The following is a 23,194-nucleotide window of genomic DNA, read 5'->3' as shown; positions in this document are numbered from 1 at the left end:
GCTGCACATCCACAATGTGACTCTACTGTTCTGGCCACATCCCAAACAGGGGTGCACATAAGTGGTCTGCAGGTGCGCATTCGCTGTCAAAATAAAAGACGCGCACCAGATAAGAAGTTGCAACGCGCGTTTGCGTCCATATAAAAAGCACTGTTTTTGTCCGCTAGAGTGGGATTTTCACGGCATATTCTGCACCACACCTCTGTGCGTTCATCATTTGTTTGAAGCCAGCTCACCTCCTGCAATCACTTTTCCGAGAATACGCACTTCTTTTGCGGTTCGGACTCCTTCTGACATTTCTTTGGAGGTGGAGGAAAACCAAAGTAATTGCTTAAAGGAGCTTCTTCTACATCTTTCTACATCTACATCGTTCTAAACAAATGTCTGTCCTCCTCCAGAAAATATTATGGACGCAAACGCGCGTTGCAACTTCTTATCTGGTGCGCGTCTTTTATTTTGACAGCGAATGCGCACCCGCGGACCACTTATGTGCACCCCTGATCCCAAAGGTTGTATTGAGATCTGGTGACTGCTTAAGTTTGAGCTTTGTAGAATCCGAGCTGCTGGAATCAGATCAGAAAATGGATACACTAGAGTCATAAAGGGATGGACATGGTCAGCAACAATACTCAGGGAGGCTTTTGTGTTGATATTTTCTGTGTACGCCATTACACCACCAGCACCCTAAACCATTGATACCAGGTAGAATGGACCAGTGCTTTCATATTATTTGCACCAAATTCTGACCTTGCCATCCAACTATTGCAGCAGAAATTGAGTTTCATCAGACCAGACAATATTTTTCCAATCGTCTTTTTCTCCAATTATGTTGAGCCTGTGTGAACTGCAGCCCTGTTTCCTGTTCTTAGTGGACAGGAGTTGTACCTTGTGTGGTCTTCTGCTGCTATCGCTCATCTGTTTCAAGGTTTAATGTGTGCATTCAGAGATGCCCATCTGCATACCTTGGTTGTAACAAGTGGCTGCTTGAGTTACAGTTTTTTTCCTATCAGACTGAAACCATCTGGTCATTCTCCTCTAAACTCTGACATGATCCACACAGAGAACAGCCACTCGCTGCATACTTTTCTGACCATTCTCTGTAAATCTCTTGGGAAATCCCAGCAGATCAGCTGTTGCTGAAATATTCCAGCCTATATGGCACCACCAATCATACCAGGTGACTTAAATAGCCTTTCTTCCCCATTCTGATGTTTGAACTAAAGCTAAAGGTCTAGACCATGTCTGTATTCTTAAATGTGTTGAGCTGCTGACATGTGGTGGGCTGATTACATATTTGCATCAGCAAACACTTTAACAGAGAGGCTGATGAATGCATATGCAAATAAGAGTTTGGTTAACACATATTTAAAGAATACATTTGAGAAAACTTGCAATGCAAAATACAAAATGTGAAAAACACATTAAAACCCATTTTCTCTCTTTTTTTCACACACCGAGCCCGAAATAAATTTGCCGTCATTTACTTTACAGATTTACCGAAAGGTTTGTTTGCATATCAAAAATGGATTTTTTTCCCGGCTGCTGACAATAATTTGGAATTTTTCTGAATAATAAATGCAGATATAATCCCCTCTCTAAAAAAAACTCTAATGTTGACAAATCGAAGCACGAATTCTGAATCTTGCTTCAGCCATTATTCAGATTTCTGTTTTAAAAACCTGTGAAATTAGCATACATTTAAAAGTCTAATTCCTTATTTGCATCCTTAAAAGAGCCATTCGAAACACTTCGAAAAAGAACAAAAAAAAAGTCATGTTCTTGGTAAGTAACCAGCTCACGATAAGCCAACACTGCAGGAACTACAAGACACGATCGCAGATCTTTACAGAGGTGATGTTGATTAATGCCCGCTCAATTGCCAACAAGTCTTATATTTTAAATGACTTGTTCTGTGCAGAGACGCTTGATTTTATGTTTATCTCTGAGACGTGGCAGCGTGAGAATGAAGTCTCACATCTTTTAGAGCTTTGTCCCGCAGACTGTTCGTTTCTCTGTGCACCTCGGATATCTCGACGAGGAGGTGGAACAGCTGTAATTTTTAAAAAAGACATTTTTATGCCAGATGATCTCTTCGAGCTGTTACAATTCTTTCGAGATGATCGTGATAAAAATTGGAAGAGATCAGCCCATGTACGGTATCTTAATTTATCGTCCACCTGGGTCTGCTGCATCTTTTCTGGCAGACTTGCAAGAACTTTTAATTTCCACTATTAAACTGGGCAAGGTCGTCATTGTTGGAGACTTCAACATTCATGCAGAAGACTCATCAAATAGTACCACTAAGGAGTTCCTGAGCATCATGGACTCTTTTAATTTTGTTCAGCATGTATCAGGCCCTACTCACACTGCTGGGCATACTCTGGACTTGGTCTTCACTTATGGCATTTCCCTTGACCACGTGAATTTAAATGACGTTGTTTTTAGCGACCATAAGTCAGTCTCTTTTAATGTGTCTGTCAACTCAGAGTCTCTTCCCCAAGGTTTTTTTAGGCGCAGGCGCTTTATTGATGACTCTGTTATTTCTAAATTTTCTTCCCTTTTCAGCCTTTCAGTCGGTGGCACCAAGGCTGTGGAACAGTCTACCACCACAACTACGTTTGGCTGACTCTGTGTAAAAAGCAGTTAAAAACTTTATTATTTAAACAGGCCTTCTGTTAATCAACACTTTTGAATTTGCATTATTTATATTGTCTATTTTATTACTTGATGTTTTCTTTATTTTAACCTTTGTGCACAGCGCTTTGTGACTGCCTGTCTACGAAAAAAAGTTCATGTCATTTAGTAGCGATTTTAAATCTTGTCTTTGTCTGTTGAATATACTATTATACTGCTTAAATCCTTTTTAGTCTCCCATCTGTGCGCTGTAAACGGCCAGTCTGGTGCTGGGGGACGACACCTCCACTGCCTCGCAGAGCTATTTTAAGAACTGCTTTTGTTGCTTCTTCACTGTGAGAGTCAAGTCAGGGACTCCTTGGCTGATAAAAGCGGGCGTAGTCCGGCTTTCGTGTTGGTCTATGATCGTGATGACCTCTCTTCATTTGCGTTCGACTCTTCTGATTTAGGTCACGGTGGGAAATGTTTGGATTCTTTCCCAGCTGACACGCTCTGACTCGCCCTCTGTGCAATATGCTGCATGTAAGCAAACAAAGTCCAGTACAGTTTGCGTAATAGGGCCAGGGTGCCCGTGATGACTGGGACCTGCGTTCTCCTAGGAGCGAGCAGCAGAGTATGAAACAAGGTGTGTCGTGTGTTTACCCGCTCTGAGCTTTTGTGTGACTCGTGTGCTCGGCGACAAAGCCTCCTCGACCCTTGTGTCTTTTTCTGTTTCTCTCCCTCCGCTCGCTTTAGCTGCTCAGACTATTCTCCCCTTTGTCTCGGTTTGCTTGCACCCTACTCATCCAGGCAACTGTGCGCATCACAAGTCCACAGAGTGTGAGTGTGCGTGCACTCGTTAGTGAGTGAGGCCTCTGTGTATCTCGGTTGTTAGTGACAATCAATTGCGCCATCATCCCCCTCCCCCGCCCTGCACCCTGCGTTCATCTCCGATCTCTCTGTCTCACTCGATTTATCTTCCCGCCGTCGCCCTCCCCTTTCAGTCCCTTCGCTGACTCGCTTCTTCTTTTGATGTCCTCTCTGTTCTTCTCTCGCAACCATTTTTCACCCAGTGGGCTCACGTCACTCCTGCACGCCTGCTTTTATTTCTTTTCTTTTCTGTTTGTTTATCTAAAGGTAAAATGTCTTTGCGGAAATGAACTTTGCAGACTTTAGGCGAGGTCACGCCGGGCTGTCCTGAACACCCGCCAGTCACCTTGTTATTTAATTACAGGGATGCACTTAATAGGTTGGGATTAACTAGGAAACAACAACAACTTGGTACTGGCCCTAAAAACCCAGTGTTGACTAAAATTCCCACCTTTCCTTTAGCAGCCCACTTCTCATGTTCCCTTTCTGTGTCTAATAATGGATAGCAGAGAATTTCTGTGGAGTAGATGCACTTTGAATTGAAGCAGGATGTTGGTATTGGACAAGGATGTTTTTGTGTATAATATTGATTAGCAGACTCTACATTACAAAAACATTGCTTTATGTAGAAGTCGTCATTGAACACCTTTTACACGGGCCGCTGTGCCCTGTGCTGACATGCTTGTTGCCCTGTAGCCTGTTCAGCCTCTTATGTCATTATGTTACCTTGCTGCTTTTAACCTCCCTCCCTTTCTCTGAAGTCTCCATAGGGCTGGCTTGAGCTGATTAGAGAGGCCATGCTTGCATTGATTAATTGGATGAGTCTCGTCTCCATGCCAGTCTCCTCTCGTCTCACAGTAGTGGCTAAAACAAACACACGCAAGGCGTTTAATGGCAGTGGAGCTTTGATGACAGGAAGTACCCGAAACTGTGGGTGTGTCAGCAAACACAGTGTTGGTGTGAACCTGAATAGCACTCATCTTAACAGCAAACCTTACGTCTACAGAGGAGAACAGTACCTTAAAAGGTGTAGGTGCGTGCAAGCGTGCTATGTTTTGCATTGATTCAGTGTGCGATTTTTATTTTTTTATTTTTTTGTCTTTTGGCTGCACCTTGCTAAAACCTGACTCTGAGAAAACTTGGAAACGTTGCTCCCTGCTCACCTTGTCAGCCTCCATAATGCTTTAATTCGTCCTTCAGGCTCTGATGACAACAACAACCTCTCCCATCTCCATGACTCTGTCTCCCCACTTAATTTGTCTCCTCTCCATGCTCTCCTCTCACTCTCATCCACTTCCCCTCATCTTTTTCGTCCTCCCTGTTTTCTCTCTCCTCCTGTCTTTAAGTAAATTCTGCTTCAAAAGCTTGTCTCTGAAAGGTCGTCTGCTGCTTCAGCAGACCCCCTGTGGCCTTTCATCTTTCTTCTTTATGTTGCTCTTTTTTTCCCTGTATCTGTCATTTTCTTTTGTTGTTTTTATTCGATCTGCTCTGCCCCTAGCACTTACCATGGCAGAACCAACAGCACACAAAACCTATTGTAGCTCAGCCAAGTGAATGGCTGGCTGGGAAAGTCAAACGCTCTGTTATTCCATCCCGGCAAATGCAATCTCTGGAGATACAGTGCCAACCAGAGAGCCCCTAAGGGGCACTGAGGCTTTCTCAGAAATGCAGACAATCACACAAGCTTACTGCTATGTTGTCCCTCTCCCATCCCTCCTTCTTCCATTACAGACCTTTTTTTTTTTATTTTTTTATATCAACCAGCTGAAAACCCCAACACCAAAGAGGCTGCATGGTGTTGTGTGCACAAACAGCATGTTTGCACATATGTGTGCTCTGACTGTTTGATCATGCTAACCAAGGATGAGGAAGAATAAACAAGCACAATAACTCAATAACGACGCGAGGCCTCATTCAGTGAAATCATTGCATGATGAACGACTGCGGTTCCACTGTGTCGACTACACAAAAGACGCCTTGTTTCTGTGATCGCTTCAGCTGAACGGCCACTTTGTGGTGTCATTATGACCCGTATATTGTTTTGGATTGGTGAGGGAAAGTGGGTTTTTTTTTTTTTTTTTCTTGTCATGTGAATGTTTGTCTTTTTTAAGGTCAAATAAGGTCAACCCTTTATAGAATCTCTTATCTTTAAAACTGGTCTTAAAATGCTGCTGCCTTTGTTTGTATTGGCAACATTCAGGAAGTCATACTGGTATATGTGGATTCTAAATATCACGTTTTAGTTTGCATCCAAATATCATGTCATGTTTGAACTTTGCTTACCTGTAATGCTTTAATTTTATTGTACTGCAAACTTCAATGTTTAAAAAGAAATCTCATGAAAAGCCGCCCAGAGAGTGAGCTGGCTCGGGGGAGGTTTGAGCTCTTGGAGTGCTCCTTCTTTTGATCCGTTCTCATTTTCACCTCTTTTCAGTATTTAACCCGCTGCATTCTTTCCCCCTTTGGAGGGTGGAGTTAAACACAGCTGAAATGTTGATGGCCCTTCTTCTTGAGACTTGTGAGCTCTGAAGTAACCCATTAATCATGTTGCCATAGTGGGATGAGTGACTGGGTGCTTGTAAGACAGAGCGGGAGAGAGATAGAGGCTTGGCCTGAGAGCAACTCGGTCTTCCGGCTACAACCTTACATAATGAGAGCTAATGGGTTGGGGAACATAGACATACCTGTCCAGTCCACTCACATTAGGGTGAACAGAAAGCTGCAAGGCTGTTCTTTTCTGTCTCAAGTACTGTATGTACAAGGAGTGCATTTAGAGCTCGTGGGGGTCTCTGCAGTTGTCACATGAACTCGAGAACTCTTTCATCAACAGCACCTCGTGCAGGAATGTGTTCAGTCAGTTTAACCGGGTAGACACTTCTTTAGCTTACCATTTATTAGTTGAGGGCAGTTAGCAACCAATAATTTCATGATGCATAGTAAAAATCTTGAAGTGTTTAGCCATTAATGTATTTTGTGCTGCTGGGTAACAAATTTAATAGTTTAATTTATACTTTTATCTACTTGGCTGTCATTCTCTATGGGTGTCAGTTTTCTACTGCTTATCGACTACTTCCAGTAGTTTTCCGCTCAGACCATTTTGTTCAGGCCTGCTCAATTCTGTAATTAAATTGCAATGTAATTTTTTTTCCCCCCATTGGTTGATCTCATCTTCCCACCTATCCCCTGGCTACTGCAGAAGTGGCCCTCAGGGTACTTATACGTCTGGTTTGAAATCGCTGATTAAATCGAATTGCCAATTTGTACTACAAACACTACAGCCTCCCTCCCCCCTGCACTGATGCACTATTGCTTCATTGTTTTTTATTAACCACGTGTTCCCACTGTCTCTGTGTTTTGTTTTGTTTTTCCCCCCCCCCAGGCCGTGAGCCCTGTGCAGGGTGATGATGAGCAGTCAGGGCGGCAGCAGCAGGGGAAGTGGCCAGCATGCTGCCACTCCGCCCCCTCGTCACACCCCTGGACCCAAGCTGCAGGTCCAGCGTTCCCACTCTCGTGACACCATCACCATACACTTCTCTGCTCTGGGGAAAGAGGAAGACGATGAGGAAGAGGAGCTCTTTGGGATACCCGCTGGATCTGTTAAAGACAAGTCTGTCCTCGATGGTACAGGGGGGCTTCAAGGTCCAGCTTCAGCAGCTGATGACCGGTGCGTTGCTACAGGCTTGGAAGCAAAAGAGGAACTGCTGTTTGAATCTGCTGGTGCAGACACCCCCTCGGGACCTGCTGTTCTCCCAGTTTTATCTACCACCTTATCTGTGCAGCCCTCAGACCCTCAGCCACACACACACTCTCCTGCCTTGACTATTAATCCCACATCCACCCTCTCCTCCAATCCTCCTGCCAGCTCCTCCTGGCCGTCTGAACGGCTCCCGGTCAATCCCTCCCCCGCAAGCTCCAGCTCCTCTTCACCATGCAAGTCTGCAGCACTGTCATCCTCCAAGCCTTTTCTTAGTCTGGTTAGGTCTTTGTCCAATGACGTTGAGTCTCGAGAAACTGTCCCTTCACTTTCCACCGTAGCACCAACCCACGCACGTCATCGACACTTAATGAAGTCTTTTGTTAAGTCTCTGTCCACGGACGCTTCCAAGGCTGACCATTCGGAAGGGCCTCTTCAGCATCAGCAAATACAGCCATCCCATCGGCCTCCACCTCGCAACATGCAACTCTTCAAACAGTTCTCCCAACCCCGTTTATCCTCCAGTCCCGTCATCGTCACTCAAGCAGGTGGAGACTCTAAAACAGCCCCCTCCTCCCCCATCATGTCTCCAGATGGTAGGTCCTTCTTCAAAGTCCAAGAGGTGGAGGCCAAGATAGAGGATACCAAGCGGCGGCTATCGGAAGTGATGTCAGACCCTCTGCAGCTTTTTAGTAAGATAATGGGGGATGAGTCTGGTACGGGGTCTGCTGGAAGTGCTGCTTATCGTGCCAAATCGCTGTCCTCCAGCGCGTCGGAGCTCAGCGGAGTAACAGCGGTAAATGGACACGGAGAAGGTGGCAACAACTACAGCATCAAAGAGGAGGAAGGGGCAGAAGGAGAAGACGAGGAAGAAACCCCCACAGCTAAGGGCCCAGAGTCAGGTTTTTTCTCTTTCCCATCACTCGCGCCAGCCCTCACCCAGGCCTCATCTTCTGCCCTCCACAAATCTCCCTCTCTCACTCTGGGCCGCTGTTCGATGTCAGCCCTGGTAGCTCGACAGGAAGACGAGGACTTCTGTGAGCTGTACAGCGAAGACTTTGAGTTATGTACTGACACAGAGACACCGGACGGTGATCGTTCTGGGTCCCGGCAACCCCATACTGGTAGCACTGGTTTGTGTAGTGAGCTCGATCCAGAGGACGAGAGAGCCGAAGAGGAGGCCGAGACCTTACCCGTGACTGGTCTCATTATTTTAACACAGTTGGTGTATTGGTATTTGGTGCTTCCTGTGCCACCCTGTGTGTGCTCAGTAGTGCACGGGATAATAGCGGGGTTCGCGTTGGCGTTGCTCGTGCTTTGGCTGTCATCCCCTCAGCCCTCCTCATCAGTGAGCAGAAAAAGGAGGCGAAGGATAGAGCAATGGAATGTGGCCCAGCTGGATATTAAGGAACCAGGGATATTCAAGGTAAAGGCAAAACATGTGACTTCAAAAGTAAACTTGTGATTAGTTTTCCCAAGTGTGGTGCCTATGTTCAGTTTGTCCTTACTCTGAAGAAGACTATATGTTTCTACTCTGTTATTTCAGTTGAATTGCCTTTGTTAACACAGTGCCCTTCGGGAACAAAAAGGTAGGAGTTTGGATGAGAATTCAATCTGTGCAGCCTGTTGGGGAATCACGAGGTTGTGTTGCACTTCTTCTCCAGTGATGGCTCCAGTTTTTCTTTAAGCGAAACATTTTAATGACAGCACCACCGTTTGCTCCTTATTCTCGAGTAACCTCAGAAAATCAGAAGAGAAATCTTTAGTAATTTGACAGAGTTATGCAAGCATGTGTATGTGTGTGTGCCTTAGTGGGTACTAAGCGATTGCACAGGATAGCCTGATGGCTAGAGGCCACAGCTGTTCCAAAAAGAGGAGCTCTGCAGAACATGATACAGGCAGATGAACGACAGCCCCTCGGGCACACAAGTGTGGGGAAGCGGTCCAACAAGCTTTGTCTTTTTCTTCATACTTGTCTTTCTTTGGGAATACACAAAGTCTCAGATGCCCCACTTTATCTTTTGCTGTGTTGCATAAATTTTAAGCAAGAATGTCTTTTTAAATCAATGGTATGTGATACATAGTGGAGATTCAATAAACTGTGTTTTTTGGCACTTTAATGATGGTTTCATTTTTTATCTCAGGAGGTTACTTAGTTAATTTGAGCAAATTAATTCTCTGGTTTTAAACTGAAAATCTGATGTGTGTATAAAAGACTGTGCAAAAGTCTTGAGAGGTGACTCGAGTTTTACTTCATTGTAGCTGAAAAGTCTTCTGCTTCTCTCTCGCAGGGCTGGATGAATGAGATCCACAGCTATGACCCGGAGACGTACCATGCCACCCTGACCCACTCCGTTTACGTCCGTCTAGAGGGCTCAGTCCTGCGTCTGTCCAAGCCCAACCGGAACATCTCCCGTCGTGCCACACACAATGAGCCTAAACCTGACGTCACTTACATCAGCCAGAAGATCTACGACCTGACTGACAGCAAGGTGCGGTGGCTTAAACAAACCTTTTGGTCATGGAAAGAGAGATTTTTGCTAACACCACTCAAAGACGAGGGGGAAATTAATGTGTTAAGTGTGTGTGCGCGTCTCCTCAGTGTATTACTGTGCTTGATGATAAGCTTAACATTTAGTGACATCGAGCACACGTCCCGTCACATTTGCCTTTGCCCGACTGCATGCTCGCTAATAGGTCATGCTCAGTGACAATCACAGCTTGTGACTCGTAGACTGTGTGTAAACGTAGAGTGAATATCACAGGTCACTGACCTTATATACACAGTTGTGTATCTTGTGTACTAGCGCACTGATTCAACAGTTTTGCATATCTCAAGGCACAGCTGACATTTCTCATGTCAGTGTATCACAGAGCAAAAGGTTTCATCATGTACCCTTAACCTACTCTTCTTCTCTGGTTTCCTAAAGTGCCCTTTCTCAGTTATTATTGTAGATACTTAGTGTGTAGTTTATTCAGACACTCGTACAGGAAAAGCATCCCTGAAGGTCCAATTTCTGCTCATGGTGTTATTGTTTTAATCTGAGATCCAATACCGCTCCAACCCATTACAACCACAGGGATGAATGAAGTGCTGCTGTATGTATTAGAGAATTGTTGGCCTATAGCAAGAACAAAAGCAGAAGTACATGAACCTTTCCAGCCCTGAATGGTGCCAAATCTTGGTTACTTATCAACAGAAAACAGGCATATTCTTACATTTATTGCCACCAGTTGTTTCCACTCATACCCTCAGGTATCAATCTGCCGCATAAAAATGTGAACACTTTTTCTCTTTATCTTCTTTTCTTTATAATCATTCTGTTGCCCTAGAAACACCAATAAAGAAATAAAGAAAGCACTCATGTTCATGAGATTGATTTAGTGAAGTCAGTCTTTATACCCCACAGATATACCTGATGCCTCAGAGCCTGGCTAGGAAGAGAGTTTGGAACAAGAAATACCCCATTTGCATTGAGCTGGCCAAGCAGGATGACTTCATGTCCAAGGCCCAGGGAGAGAGGCCTGAAGCTGGGGAAGAAAAATCGACAGTTCAGAGTGAGAAGGTGGAGAAAACGGACAAGGGTGAGAAGGCAGAAGGATCGGCGTCAGCAGAGGAACCCAAAAAACCAACCTTTGGAGGCGGGGATTTGACTATCTACCTTTTCGGGAGGACGGGTCGGGAAAAGGAAGAGTGGTTCCGTAGATTTCTTCTAGCATCCCGAATGAAATCAGAGGGAAGAGGTGGCAGTCTGCCTAGCATCTGCAAGAATGGTGAGCTTCACACTCTCCCAGATCAAGGTGCAAACACACACACACACGTAAAGCATTTGTTATCCATGTTCTTTCTTTCTTTCTTTTTTTTACACACCTGTATTTGCACAGACACGCGCCATTCCTCGATGTCAGAATAGCCGTTCTATTAAGTAGGCAACTGCGCAGCAATCAGATCTGTGCATAAGCCCCAGCTTAGGGACTGCCAATCCCCTCAACTAAGTGAACCGATGAGTGTGGTGGGTCAGCAGGATTACAAGCACAGAGCATCAGCGTATTATAGCATCACTTTCCACAGTGGGATGTAAGCCTGTGCGGAGGAGGCCTTATACAAAGAGAAATGCCAAAATTGTGTGGGTCAGGAGATAAAGGTAGTAAAGGTAGGGCTGGATTACTGGAAAGCAGTGTACAGCATGCTAATTCAGAGTGCTGCAGTCTACTGTGAGAAAGGAATACAAAAATAGCTGACAGCTATCTAAGGCTAATTAAATTTTGAGCATTTATTATTATTGTATACAAATCTGGAATCACTAAAAATGTTCCGTGTTCTAGCATAATTGTGTCAAAACACCCCCTTCACATCCCACATTTCCTTCCTTCCATTTGTAGCCTTCTTACCCTCCCACAGTCGCAGTAGCAGCTTTCAATCTGTCGGAGGCCTGGAGGCTGACAGCAGGAGCAGCAGCCGGGGAAGCCTGGAGGAGCTGTCTCAGTCTCAGTCTCGTCACAGAGAGACCACCGCCGCTCTCTCCTGTGGCTCTACTGCAGGCTTGAAGCAGAAGATGCTGTTGGACTATAATGTCTACATGGCCAAATACGTGAGTCCCCAGGTGCCGCCTAGAAGCCCGACTGCCACTGACAGCGCTAGGAACAGCCCGGATAGCAGCCCCCAGACTACCAAAAAGGTAGGAGACAGATGGATGCATGTCAGGCTGAATAGAAAAAGATTGTCATCCAAAGTGGGCATCTATCAAAAGCCCCCCCTGGGGTCTGCACGTCTAAACCACAATATCAACTAAATCAGTCTGTTGTCACCTGAAGTTACCCCAGAGAGCTCCGAACCACTGGCAACTCAGTGAATCTTACTGAAGGGTTGCTGGGAGCAAACTCAATATATCAAGCTCAAGCTTGATGCAGAAAATGATTATAGATATTCAAAACTGCCATTCATACATGTATGTGTGTCCTTTAGCTGCGTAGGAGTTCAGAGGAGACTGCGGAGCCTGAGGCCTGGGTAAATGCATTTCTGGGAAGGATATTCTGGGACTTCCTGGGAGAGAAATATTGGGCCAATGTAGTCTCCAAAAAGATCCAAATGAAGCTCAGTAAGATCAGGGTGAGTAGTAGTAGTAGCAGTAGCTACAGTTAGTAATATCCAAATGCAAGAAGATTTCCTCAAGAGATAGAGATTTGTCTTTGCGTTGGCTGTATTTGTATCTTTTTCCGTACATGTTGTCTTTTAGCTGCCATATGTTATGAATGAGCTGACTCTGACAGAGCTAGACATGGGCTTCTCCATTCCTAAGATCCTCCGTGCCTCCAAACCTTCAGTGGACCACCAAGGTAGGAAGAAAATTACATTAGGTGTGTTATTTTTTTTACATTTTTGTGGGTGCTTTCAAGATTTCTTATTTTTATCTTACTCGAGCCACTTATTAATTCTGTCTTTTCCCCAACCCGTCTTCTTCACCTTTCATACCATATCTCCATCTTATTCCTCTTCTCGCTAGATTAAGCCATAACCCCCTACCCTCCAACACTCTGTCCTTCTCTCCTCTGGAGTCTAGCCTTTCTGCATGTTTGCTCTATTAAGCCACAGTAATTAAACCTCATGTCTTGGCTCCCCCTCATCCATTACTGAAACACTGACTCACCCAGCCTGCTTTAAGCCTGAGCAAAGGGACTAGTTTGACACAGAAACAGAGCAGAGATGTGTATTAATTCCAGCTGGTTTAAGGCAAAAAAAGAGATTGTTAAAAGCTTCAGTCATTTGGGGTGGGGTTTTTTTTAGTTTTTTTTTTTTAAATTTGTCATTTCTTAAAATATGATGATTATACACTTGCTAGCCATTTTGTTAGGTATTGTTCAACTGGTCGAATGCGTCATTAGCCAATGACATGGCAGCAACTTAGTACATTTAAGCATGTAGACATGGTCAAGATGACCTGCTGAAGCTAAGGCTATAATTGACATGAGCTCACCGAAATTGGACAACAGAAGAAAAATGTCGAATGCTGAAGACTTCACTGGATTCAAATGGCCTCCACAGTCACCAGAGCTCAAGATCTCTGGAGCACCTTTGAAACCAAAATCTGTGAGAAATGTTTCCAGCACCTTTTCGAATCTGTCTCATGAAGAATTAAGACCCTTCTGAAGGCAAAAGGGGGTCCAACTAGTAAGGTGTACCTCATAAAGTGTCCAGTGAATGTAAATGTCATGAGGAGCCGCCGTGTTAAAATTTTTGTTTATCAATTCCAGATTAAGAACATTCAGTTTTTCTTGATCTTAGGTCTAAAGATTCTTGTTGTTCAGTTGTTGGAGCAGGGTGTCTGCAGAGCTCACAAATGTGTCTGAACCTATACATCCTCAGATATATACTAACAAAGCATCATTAGCCGATGATGAAATGTGCGCTTTCATCCTGCATGAACTGAACACGCTTGTGATTTCTTCTCTTGTGTGATGATGGTAAAATTGAGGGAAAGGCAGCTTCTCAATGCCTTATTTATGGGGAGACATGGCTTGATTGACAATGTTTACACTGTGCTTCGATAACCGCACAATACACACAAACTGATGTTTGTCAGTTGTGCAAAGATGTGAAAATGAGCTAGAGGCTTATAAGAAACAAGTGGGTATAACATTCTTAACGTTAGTGTATGCACAGAACCATTTTAACCATCTTAGCATGCAGACATTTCATAATTAGCTCAGAGGAGAGTCGGGCTGAAGCGTCACTTTTGCAATTGCTTGGTCATGCACATGCTGCACAAATGGAAATTATTAATGTGGAGGCAAATTCACCACACTATATGACAATGAGAGCGATTTAAAGGAATATCTAATGCACGATTGCTGTGATATGTTTCCCGGTTCTACATCTGTCTGTGGTAGAGATGTGTTGGCTCCTTCAAATTTAATGAGAAAATCCAGACGGTCTCTTCCTGCTGTTTGTCTCGTGCTAGACAATGAGACACTGTCTTCCATGATGTGTCTTGCTGCTGTCATGTAGCTTCTCTCTGGCACTGCTGTCACACAGACTGTACGAATCAATGAGCATTTACAGGGAGAGGGAAAGTGAAGAGAAGGGAGGGGGGCAGACAGAGGGGATAATAAACGTCAGTTACTGGCTGCAGACGTTCGCTGTGCAAACAGCAGGGGGATCGTAATCTGAATAATTCTCCTGCCGCCCGCTGAGGAGTGGGACGTGTAAACAGGAAGTAGCTTAATAAAGAACTGCTTCCTGATAGGTGACCTTTTTTTAGGTAGATGAGCACTACAGTTAACCTTGCAACAATTAAACACAAATCATTAGGTTGTTATTGATTTTCCTTATGCTATTGACGAGGATGTCAGCAGGCATGGGTTTGGTATAAAAAACATCATAAGTCTTTGTTTTCTTTCTCAGGTTTGTGGTTTGATCTGGAGGTCTCCTACACGGGCTCTTTCCTCATGACGCTGGAGACCAAGATGAACTTGGCCCGTTTGGGAAAGGAGGGCGAGGGCCTTGGAGAACATGGGAAAGATTGGTGAGGCTTTAAAAGTGCATTTCTTCTTTTATGCAGAATAATGAAGCTGAGTGAAGCTCGGTCTGATTTTATTTTGTTTTTAAGAAGGCTTCCAGATTTTAGAGTCGTCCTCCACAGCTTGTCCTGATTCCTCCGTGTTTGTTTTTCTTCTTATTGTCTCATTCTCAGTGACAGTGCCAAAATAAAATGTGTGAAGGATTCGATTTTCTGCTAAAGAAAACCAGCTCTGAGTCGGATGGTAATCGGGTGCATTTGCATTTTTAGAGCCATATTAGTTGTCACATGCGTTTTTCACAGTTCCTCCCCTTTTGTCGTGTTGCCTTTTCCCTCCTTCTCTTTATATACTAATCCTTCCCGTGGATGCTTACCGCTGTGGACATGTGTACAGTAAACTGGCGAGTTTGGGAATTGGATGCCTACAGTCGCTGTCCCTGAAACAATACATTTTGTTACCCATTTGGGTTATTGGATCTTTTTTTGAGTGAGATCGGTGGAGAAGTAGTTCCTGGGATACATTTAATGGGAATTAATAGTGATTGATAAGGGCTCTTTGCAAAGCCACTGGGGCCTGACTTTGCAACATGAGTGCTTGTTTATGTGTGCGTGACAGGTCAAGGCCACGGACATACTGTCTGGCAGACAGTGACGAGGAATCGTCTAGTGCCGGTTCATCGGACGAGGAGGATCCTCCAGAACTCCTCAGTGACAAACCTGTTCTGCCTGGAGCAGAGGGGTGAGCAAATGTCTCTTTCTAACAACATTAGTGCACCTCCGAATTGAAAATGAGCAGAATAACATTCGTACTGAGGTTCTGAAACAGAACATTTTTCCTTTTTCTATCCAACCAGCCACCCACTCAGACATACATATTTGAAAGCTCGCTGATGATTTAATGTAGCACCCGGTCACTTGCACACATAGCCCCTCGATAGTGGGTGCTGAGTAGCAAGAGATGCCGTTATGAATTAATTATGAACCTGACTCACTCCTTGTCTCCCCTCCTCCTCTGTTTCCATCATCGACTTGCGTAGTTATGTGGGAGGCCACAGACCCAGCAAGATCATGCGCTTTGTGGACAAGATAGCCAAGTCGAAGTACTTCCAGAAAGCCACAGAGACGGAGTTCATCAAGAAGAAGATGGAGGAAGTATCCAACACGCCCTTGTTGCTCACCGTAGAGGTGCAAGAGTGCCGCGGGACTCTGGCTGTCAACATCCCACCTCCCCCCACAGACAGGATATGGTATGTTTAGAAGGATGTGGAAAATTGCAGGATGGAGTTGGTATGTCACAATCTATGTGAATGGCTTGAGATTATAGCACTGCACCCTCTGCTGGGCAAAAACAACAACACAAGCAAGTGATGAGAGAATAAAAATGTTTAATCACATCTAAGAAATGAGGGCACAAAGGTGTGTTTTCCATTAAAGATGTGGAACATTGAAGCCTTAAATACACACTGATTTATGTTTGGCTTAATTAATACGAACTTCTTTATTTGCGCCACTAAATAGGTGCTAAGAAAAATATAATTAAAACAGCATATAGAAAAATCTGTTTCTGTTGCATGCTATATATGTTTTGCATGTTTTCCTCCATGTTTTTACCTTTTTTCTCCTTAAATACTGCTAATATGTATTTTTTTTTTTTTATTGAAATGAAGCAGTCATTTAAGGAAAAACCCATCAATCGACATCTGTTTCATGAAGCTGGTCTGAAAATTCAACACGATTATCACAAACTTCTCTTTTTGGCTGTCAGGTATGGTTTTCGGAGTCCGCCTCACCTGGAGCTCAAAGCACGGCCCAAACTCGGTGAAAGGGAGGTGACGCTGGTGCATGTAACAGAGTGGATTGAGAAGAAACTGGATCAGGAGTTCCAGGTATACACTGGGAGAAACAAGCACCGGTGAAATCTAATCTTAAGTCATAATAAAGTCTACTTATTGTCCATTTGCAAGTTCAATTGTTAAAAACGAGGAATTGCATGGTTTTAAATTTACACTCGCTGGTCACTTCATTTACTATACCCGCTGAACTGTTCATTATTGCAGATATCTAATCAGCCAATCACATGGCAAAACGCAAATACATTAAGACATGTAGGCATGGTTAAGACAACTTGATGAAGTTCAAACTGAGCATCAGAATGGGGAAGGAAGGTGACGTAAGTGACTTTGAATGTGGTATAGTAGTTGATGCCAGACGGGCTGGTCTGAATATTTCAGAAACTGCTGATCTACTGGGATTTCCCCACACAGCCGTCTCTATGGTTTACAGAGAATGGTCAGAAAAGAAAGAAAAATATTCAGTGAGCAGCAGTTGTGTGGATGAAAATGCCTTGCCAATGTAAAAGGTCAGAAGAGAATGGCTAGACTGTTTTAAGGGCAAGAGTACCTCAAATAAGCACTCATTACACCCAAGATATGCAGAAAGGCATCTCTACATACAGATGGACTACAGCAGCAGAAGACCACCCTGGGTGCCAGTGTGGTCAGATAAGAACAGCAAACTGAGGCTACAATTTGAAAGATTTGACAACAGAAGATTGGAAAATGTTACCTGGTCTGACGATTCTTGATATCTGTTGCAATGATCATTAGAATCAGAATTTGACATGGATCTGTCTTGTGTTGTATTAATGATTCAGGTTTGTGGACTTTGGGCTAGTTCTGGTTCTAGTTGCTGACCACATCCACCCCTTTGTTACCACAGTGGACCCATCTTCTGATGGCTGTTTCCACCATGTTAACGCACCATGCCACAAAGCTCAAATCATCTTAAAACTGTGTTCTTGAACACACAGTGACCATGTTCAAATGGCCTCCAGAGTCACCAGATCTCAGTTTAATAGGGAACCTTTTGGAAATGTTGGAATGGGAGATTCTCATCATTGATGTGCAGCCGATAAATCTGAAGCAACTGTGTGATGCTGTGATGTCCATATGGACCAAAGTCTCTGAGGAATGTTTCCAGCACCTTATTGATTCTGTGCCATGAATTAAGTTAGCTCTGAAGGTAAAAACCGGATCCAACTTAGTACTAGCACGGTGTAATGAAGTGGCTGGTGAGTGTTCAGTTTGAATTTGACACTCTGTTTGGAACTGAACAAGGGATTTTAAGTATTTAGCACATCCGAATACACCTTAAACCAGTGGTGTCCAAACCCAGGCCTCGAGGCTCGGTTTCCTGCAGGTTTTAGATGTGTCCTTGATCCATCACAGCTGATTTGAATGGATAAATGACCTCCTCAACATGTCTTGAGGTTCTCCAGAGGCCTGGTAATGAACTAATCATTTGATTCAAGTGTGTAGACCCAGGGTGAGATCTAAAACTTGCAGGACACCGGCCCTCGAGGCCTGGAGTTGGCCTTAAACCAATGTTCTTTATGTAAAATACCTTTGGCCTATTTAGAATTACCACCCATGTGTGCATAGGAGGAACATGTAGATCCAAACAGAAAGTTTTAACCAGTAGGTTTAAATCCAATATGTTGTTAATACATTGTGCTATTTTCAATTGAATATAGTTAAAAAAAAAAACTCCAAATCACTGGAATCTGTTTTTACGTTTAACACAGCACCCTAACCTTTTTTGTAAACATGGGTGCATTTAGTGCATGATGTCATATCCTGTGGTATTTATCAACTGATGTTTGAAAGTCTACCATTGGCATGGCCGAGAAGCTCAAAGTTTACTCACCAAGGACAAAGAGCACCTCTGCAAACTACCGCAGCAAATTGTCCCTGTCAGGTTTACCACACATCAACATTTATCTCTGCCTCCTCCTCAGGGGCTGTAATTACGTTTTGGCCCCCTCCACAATGCTTCTAGTAAAATATAGCGCTGCGGTGCACACTGTTGTCATTTGTGAGCAAGTGTTTACATCTGGCTTTCAACAAACGCTGGACTCAGGCTTTATTGGGTTTCAGACATAACAATACAGGGTTGCTTTGTTGCTTTCTTGTTAAAAGAGATAGTTTGAAACTTTATTTTTGTTTTCATTTTGTATGTTTTTGATGACAAAACTAGAATTTATAGGTTCTGTTCCTCTAATAGTCTCTCACAGTGGTTTTCGAGTAAACATGCTTCACTGTCCTCCACCATATTTATTGCTAATCCTTGTTTTTGTTTTTTTTTCATCATTTCACAGAAAATATTTGTGATGCCAAACATGGATGATGTGTGGCTACCCATAATGCACTCTGCCATGGATACGCGTTCAAATGCCAACTTGTTTACTGTGACAAATGATGCCTTGAAGGATCCAGAACCCGAATCTGATGTCTCTGACATGTGAAGGCACGCTGCTCGAGGTGTTCAATGACAAGCTTTTTATCGCCATGTCCCCGCCCCGTCTCAGAGATCACAGCTCCAGCAGTGGGCTCGGTCGGCTCCCTGGTATTTTTACCAGTACTCCAGTCCTGCTGTCGCACCGCTCCATGAAGGCTGTGCTTCAAAACGATCTGAAATCTACTCATATCTGGCTATTAAAAGCAAACAGAAGAGAACAGTGACTCACAGACTGCCGATCATTCACACAGTTTTAGTGTGACATCAAATATTATGATTCACTCTGATGAAATGACTTTTTTGGGGGACATGGTTAAAGTGTGTGTGTGTGTGTGTGTGTGTGTGTGTGTGTGTGTGTGTGTGTCATGGTGGATTGACAAATAGCCATCCGATCCAACCAGAGGAACCATAATACCTGTGATGTACAGCTGCCCCAAACGTGATAGTTGTACAGTGTAAACCTTTTATGTGACGTTTCTAATTGACTGGTTTATTGTTACTATAACTCTTTGAGAACTCCTGAGGCCACTAAACGAAGATTGTGTATATCTGAGCGAGCAAACACCTGACAGAATATTCCTTTAAATTCGCAGGCGATTTCGCCGAAAACCCCAGCATCTGTGATTACATGTTTCACAGGGATGTCGAGACACATTTATCAACCACTCACACTGCTGCCTGTGCCGGCTGCCTGGCACCTATATGCAAACCAATCAACGGCTCTGTGTCTATAAGACACCGGGCCTGTTTAGAATAAAGGACTGTCATTATGCTTTTTACCTGTGTCATAGGACTTACAGAGGAGTCGTGTGAATTGAAGTACATCTGCAAATGCAGCAGCAAAACATTGCCTAGGTCTATTGAATGTATACATAGGAATGCAGCTCTTTAGCTGTGCAATGGAATAGCTCATTCACTAAAAACGTGCTTCTAAGCAACATGTTTCAAGCGCTCTTTTCGTGTTATGTTCAGAGTCGACAAAAAGTAATAATTTTCTATTTTTTATTGCCAAAGCAATCTTTCAGTGTGGTTTAAAGAAAGAAACCAGAGGGTTGTGTATGAGGTAAACAGAAATTCAGAAGACGGAGAAAAATAATCTGCAGGGAGTGATTTTAATGAGCAGGAGACTGAAACACTTTTAGTTTAAATGGAAACACATAAACTCAGAAATGTGTAGTTTAAAGAGCTGGGACATCCACTCTTGCTGTTTTATTTTAAATCAATAACATACTGGATATTAGCCATATTATTTAATGCTCTCAGCAGACATCCAGCTAATGAATGCTCCGTTTCTGTTGAATTATTTATTGATTTCCTTTTTTTAAATGCTGTCTACTGTTGTACACATTAAAGAAAAACATGACATACACTAGAACTACAGGATCTTTGTAATCTGCCAAGACGCCCTGCTTTACAGGTGACTTTTACTTTATATGTCCAGACATGTGTGTTGACAAGTGTATGAGGCAGAAAGTGCCTTTAAAGTAAATTAAACATTCCTCCATAGTGAGCCGCCGTGTTTCTTGCATCAGTTGAGAATAGGAAAAGGGGAAAAAAAAGTCTTTGTGCCATTACTGTGTCTGTTAAGACATGCCCATTTTGGTTTTTCATGTCTCGGTGTTGTTTATTTGCACAAGTGATGACAATATCAAACATTGCTGTTGTGTTCAGTGATGTTGCAGAATGTTACGTTTCTGATCATTGTGGATCAATAAAATCTTTTTGCTCGGAAAGAATACGTATGGATTTGATGTTCTGACAGAAGAGATGAGGAATGAGAAGCCGGAGCCAGATTCTCATCAGAAGACATGCATTTATATGCTGTTTCGCTTCATAAGGTACGCCTGTTCAATCACAAGGCGCCAACTCAGTGAGTTGAGGCGTATCAAGATGAGATACACCAGAATGGAGAAGAAAGGTGTTTTAACTGACTTGGCATGGTTGTTGATGCCAGATGGGCTGGTATCTACTGGGATTTTCCTGCACAATCATCTATTAATGTAACAGGGAATGTTCCAAAGGAGAAACTATTCAGTGAAAAACGCTTTACTGATGTGAGAGGAGGGCGGGAAGAATGCTTTGAGCTGATTGGAAGGCAACAGTACTCAAATAACCACTTGTTATGACTAAAGTATGCAGAAGAGCACCCTCTAATTACACACCAAACAAACCTTGAAGCAGATGGGCTACTGCAGCAGAAGACCACACAGGGTGCCACTCATGTTAGCTAAGCACAATCCACAGGCTACAACCCACAAAATTAGACAATGCAAGGTCTCTGTGTTCCCACTCGTGACCTGGAAACTGATAGTTTGATCTGCTGAGAGTTGTCTCAACTCCCGAAACAAATCTGTGGGTAGAGACGTTGCACAGGTGTCATTTGTGGAAGTGTTTATACACGTGAAGTAGTGGTGGCACATCATTGGATGATATGAAGCCTGCTGAGAGTTGGACTTTAAGATATTCAACAAATGAACTTTATCATTTCCAATTATAAATATAGTGGCTATAACAGCCACTTATGAGATGATGCCGCTGTCCCATGTCATAAGTGGCATCTTATTTTTGTTAACCAGTTTTTCCTAGCCCCGTCTGCTCTCATCTGGGGGAAGAGGAATCAAGGACGTGAAGTATGAAAGACAACACTTCACAATCTAAAAATAGTATGTGTGTGGATGTACATTCACTTGACAAAAATATTCAGTATTTAACCGGCTGCATTTCTTCTTTTTAAACATCTGACTTGTGGTGTCAAATTAAGTGTTAATGCTAACAGATGTGCTGACACCACAGGCGGATGTTAAACTCCGTCACGTGGGCAGCTTCCACACTTTGAGAACACTATACCTGAACTTCATCTCGAGTCTGTGTCTTGCTTTAAAAGAGAGACTTGGTGAAATAAAAGCCAAGAAACCCCAGTTATGACAAGACATGACTTGATCTTGCACTGCTCTCCACCTTTGAGTGGCCACGGAAGAGGCCAGCCAGGTTCAGAGGAGTGCCCAGAAATAAGTTAAAATAACAAAAACGACGCTGTTGGTTTGTGGAAAAATGCTTTATTCTTTTTAAAGAGTCAAGATTCAAAGTGTTTATTGTCATGCGTCACAAGAGAAAAGGCATTTCTCTGTGCAATGAAATTCTTTCTTTGCTGTCCACCCGCAGATGTCGATTAATATATACAATAAAAATAGAACAAATACAAATAGTACAAATAAAATAAAAACAAAGATGGAAAACCCCCCCCCAAAAAAAACATGTTTATCTGAGACACTGCAACTTCAAGCCTGGGTCCACTTCTTGAGCATCACAGGCTGGTCCCTGAAGAAGAAAACAAATAAGCTCAGTTGTTAACAAGCTGTTTATAAAGATCTTTGAGGGGGGCAGATCAATAATGTCTTCAAATTTATCAGAAGACTTATCAGTTACAATCATTTTGGATTACACTCAAATTACTTACTGTGTCATTATCCTGAACATCCAGTCACACTGAAGGCCCCTGTGCAGAAAATGATAAAAAAAAAAAAAAAAAAAAGCTTAAGTGCATGTGATTGATTGATTACAAATCCTGACCTGTGTTAGTGACTCAACTCAGATTTCAATTCTGACTTCATTTTCAGATCAGAAGTCTAACGCACGAAAACTCATCATCCATGAACCAAAGGGAAAACACATTTTCTGTACTTCATATTTCTGACTTCATACCTCGCTGCTGGCCGTCCTCCACGAGACTGTATGACACCACCCTGTCCACGTGGTGAAGTGCAGAAAACATCCACTAGAGCAATCACCATCCTATTTCACAAAGAGACCAAAATACCTGGTTACAGATGGGAGCTCAAGCGGGTTGTATTTTTATTTAGTTTTTTTTTTTTTTTAAATAAGTTCTTACCTTCGTTTTCTTTGCTCATGCGGCCTAGTCAAGTCCCGCTGCTCAAACGCGCAGTCATTGCTTTCAGTGCTCTAACTTTACACCTCCCCATCATATATGCACTGGCAGTCAGCTGCAATAATAATAACTACAACATAAAATTTCATAGCCAAATTAAACACGACCATGCCGCAGTTCGCTTGCCCAACGCTGAAAGGGATGCCTCCCACACTCTTCGCAGACCGCTGTAGAAAATGTCCCCCGGATCTATTTTATACCACATCCGGTGTCCGTATCGCTTTTCTCATTGGCTCACAGACTCTCGACATTTCCCCT

At 43.3% G+C, this 23,194-nt stretch overlaps 1 protein-coding gene and 1 long non-coding RNA gene across 8 annotated transcripts in view; one reads left to right on the top strand and one right to left on the bottom strand.

Annotated features, from left to right (window-relative positions):
- The window catches only part of tex2 (testis expressed 2), a 31,823-nt gene extending 9,874 nt beyond the window's left edge, over positions 1-21,949 (top strand). For 6 of the 7 annotated variants that reach the window (XM_085403814.1, XM_085403816.1, XM_085403813.1 and 3 more), the window contains exons 3-13: positions 6,863-8,603; positions 9,469-9,669; positions 10,588-10,951; positions 11,561-11,856; positions 12,144-12,287; positions 12,415-12,514; positions 14,580-14,700; positions 15,311-15,433; positions 15,732-15,941; positions 16,460-16,580; positions 18,851-21,949. In XM_085403814.1, coding sequence (XP_085259940.1) covers positions 6,885-8,603; positions 9,469-9,669; positions 10,588-10,951; positions 11,561-11,856; positions 12,144-12,287; positions 12,415-12,514; positions 14,580-14,700; positions 15,311-15,433; positions 15,732-15,941; positions 16,460-16,580; positions 18,851-18,997 — 3,546 coding nt within the window. In that variant the 5' untranslated portion in view covers positions 6,863-6,884 and the 3' untranslated portion in view covers positions 18,998-21,949. Of the gene's footprint in view, positions 1-3,082; positions 3,260-6,862; positions 8,604-9,468; positions 9,670-10,587; positions 10,952-11,560; positions 11,857-12,143; positions 12,288-12,414; positions 12,515-14,579; positions 14,701-15,310; positions 15,434-15,731; positions 15,942-16,459; positions 16,581-18,850 lie in introns of those variants that run through there. The other variant, XM_085403819.1, reaches the window with a different exon arrangement.
- Positions 21,950-22,030: 81 nt separating this feature from the next.
- LOC146671566 (uncharacterized) lies at positions 22,031-23,126 on the bottom strand. Its single transcript, XR_014911472.1, has 4 exons — positions 22,880-23,126; positions 22,693-22,782; positions 22,448-22,486; positions 22,031-22,308 (listed from the first exon to the last, which is right to left on the bottom strand). It is a non-coding gene; the product is annotated as an uncharacterized LOC146671566 (long non-coding RNA).
- Between the last annotated feature and the right edge of the window lie 68 nt (positions 23,127-23,194).

Source organism: Rhamphochromis longiceps, linkage group LG4, assembly GCF_057381845.1.
Source record: "Rhamphochromis longiceps isolate RC_006_pf linkage group LG4, R_longiceps_female_GT1.1, whole genome shotgun sequence".
NCBI classification, from domain to species: domain Eukaryota; kingdom Metazoa; phylum Chordata; class Actinopteri; order Cichliformes; family Cichlidae; genus Rhamphochromis; species Rhamphochromis longiceps.
Note: the sequence above shows the minus strand (reverse complement) of the source record. Positions and strands in the feature narration are given on the sequence as shown.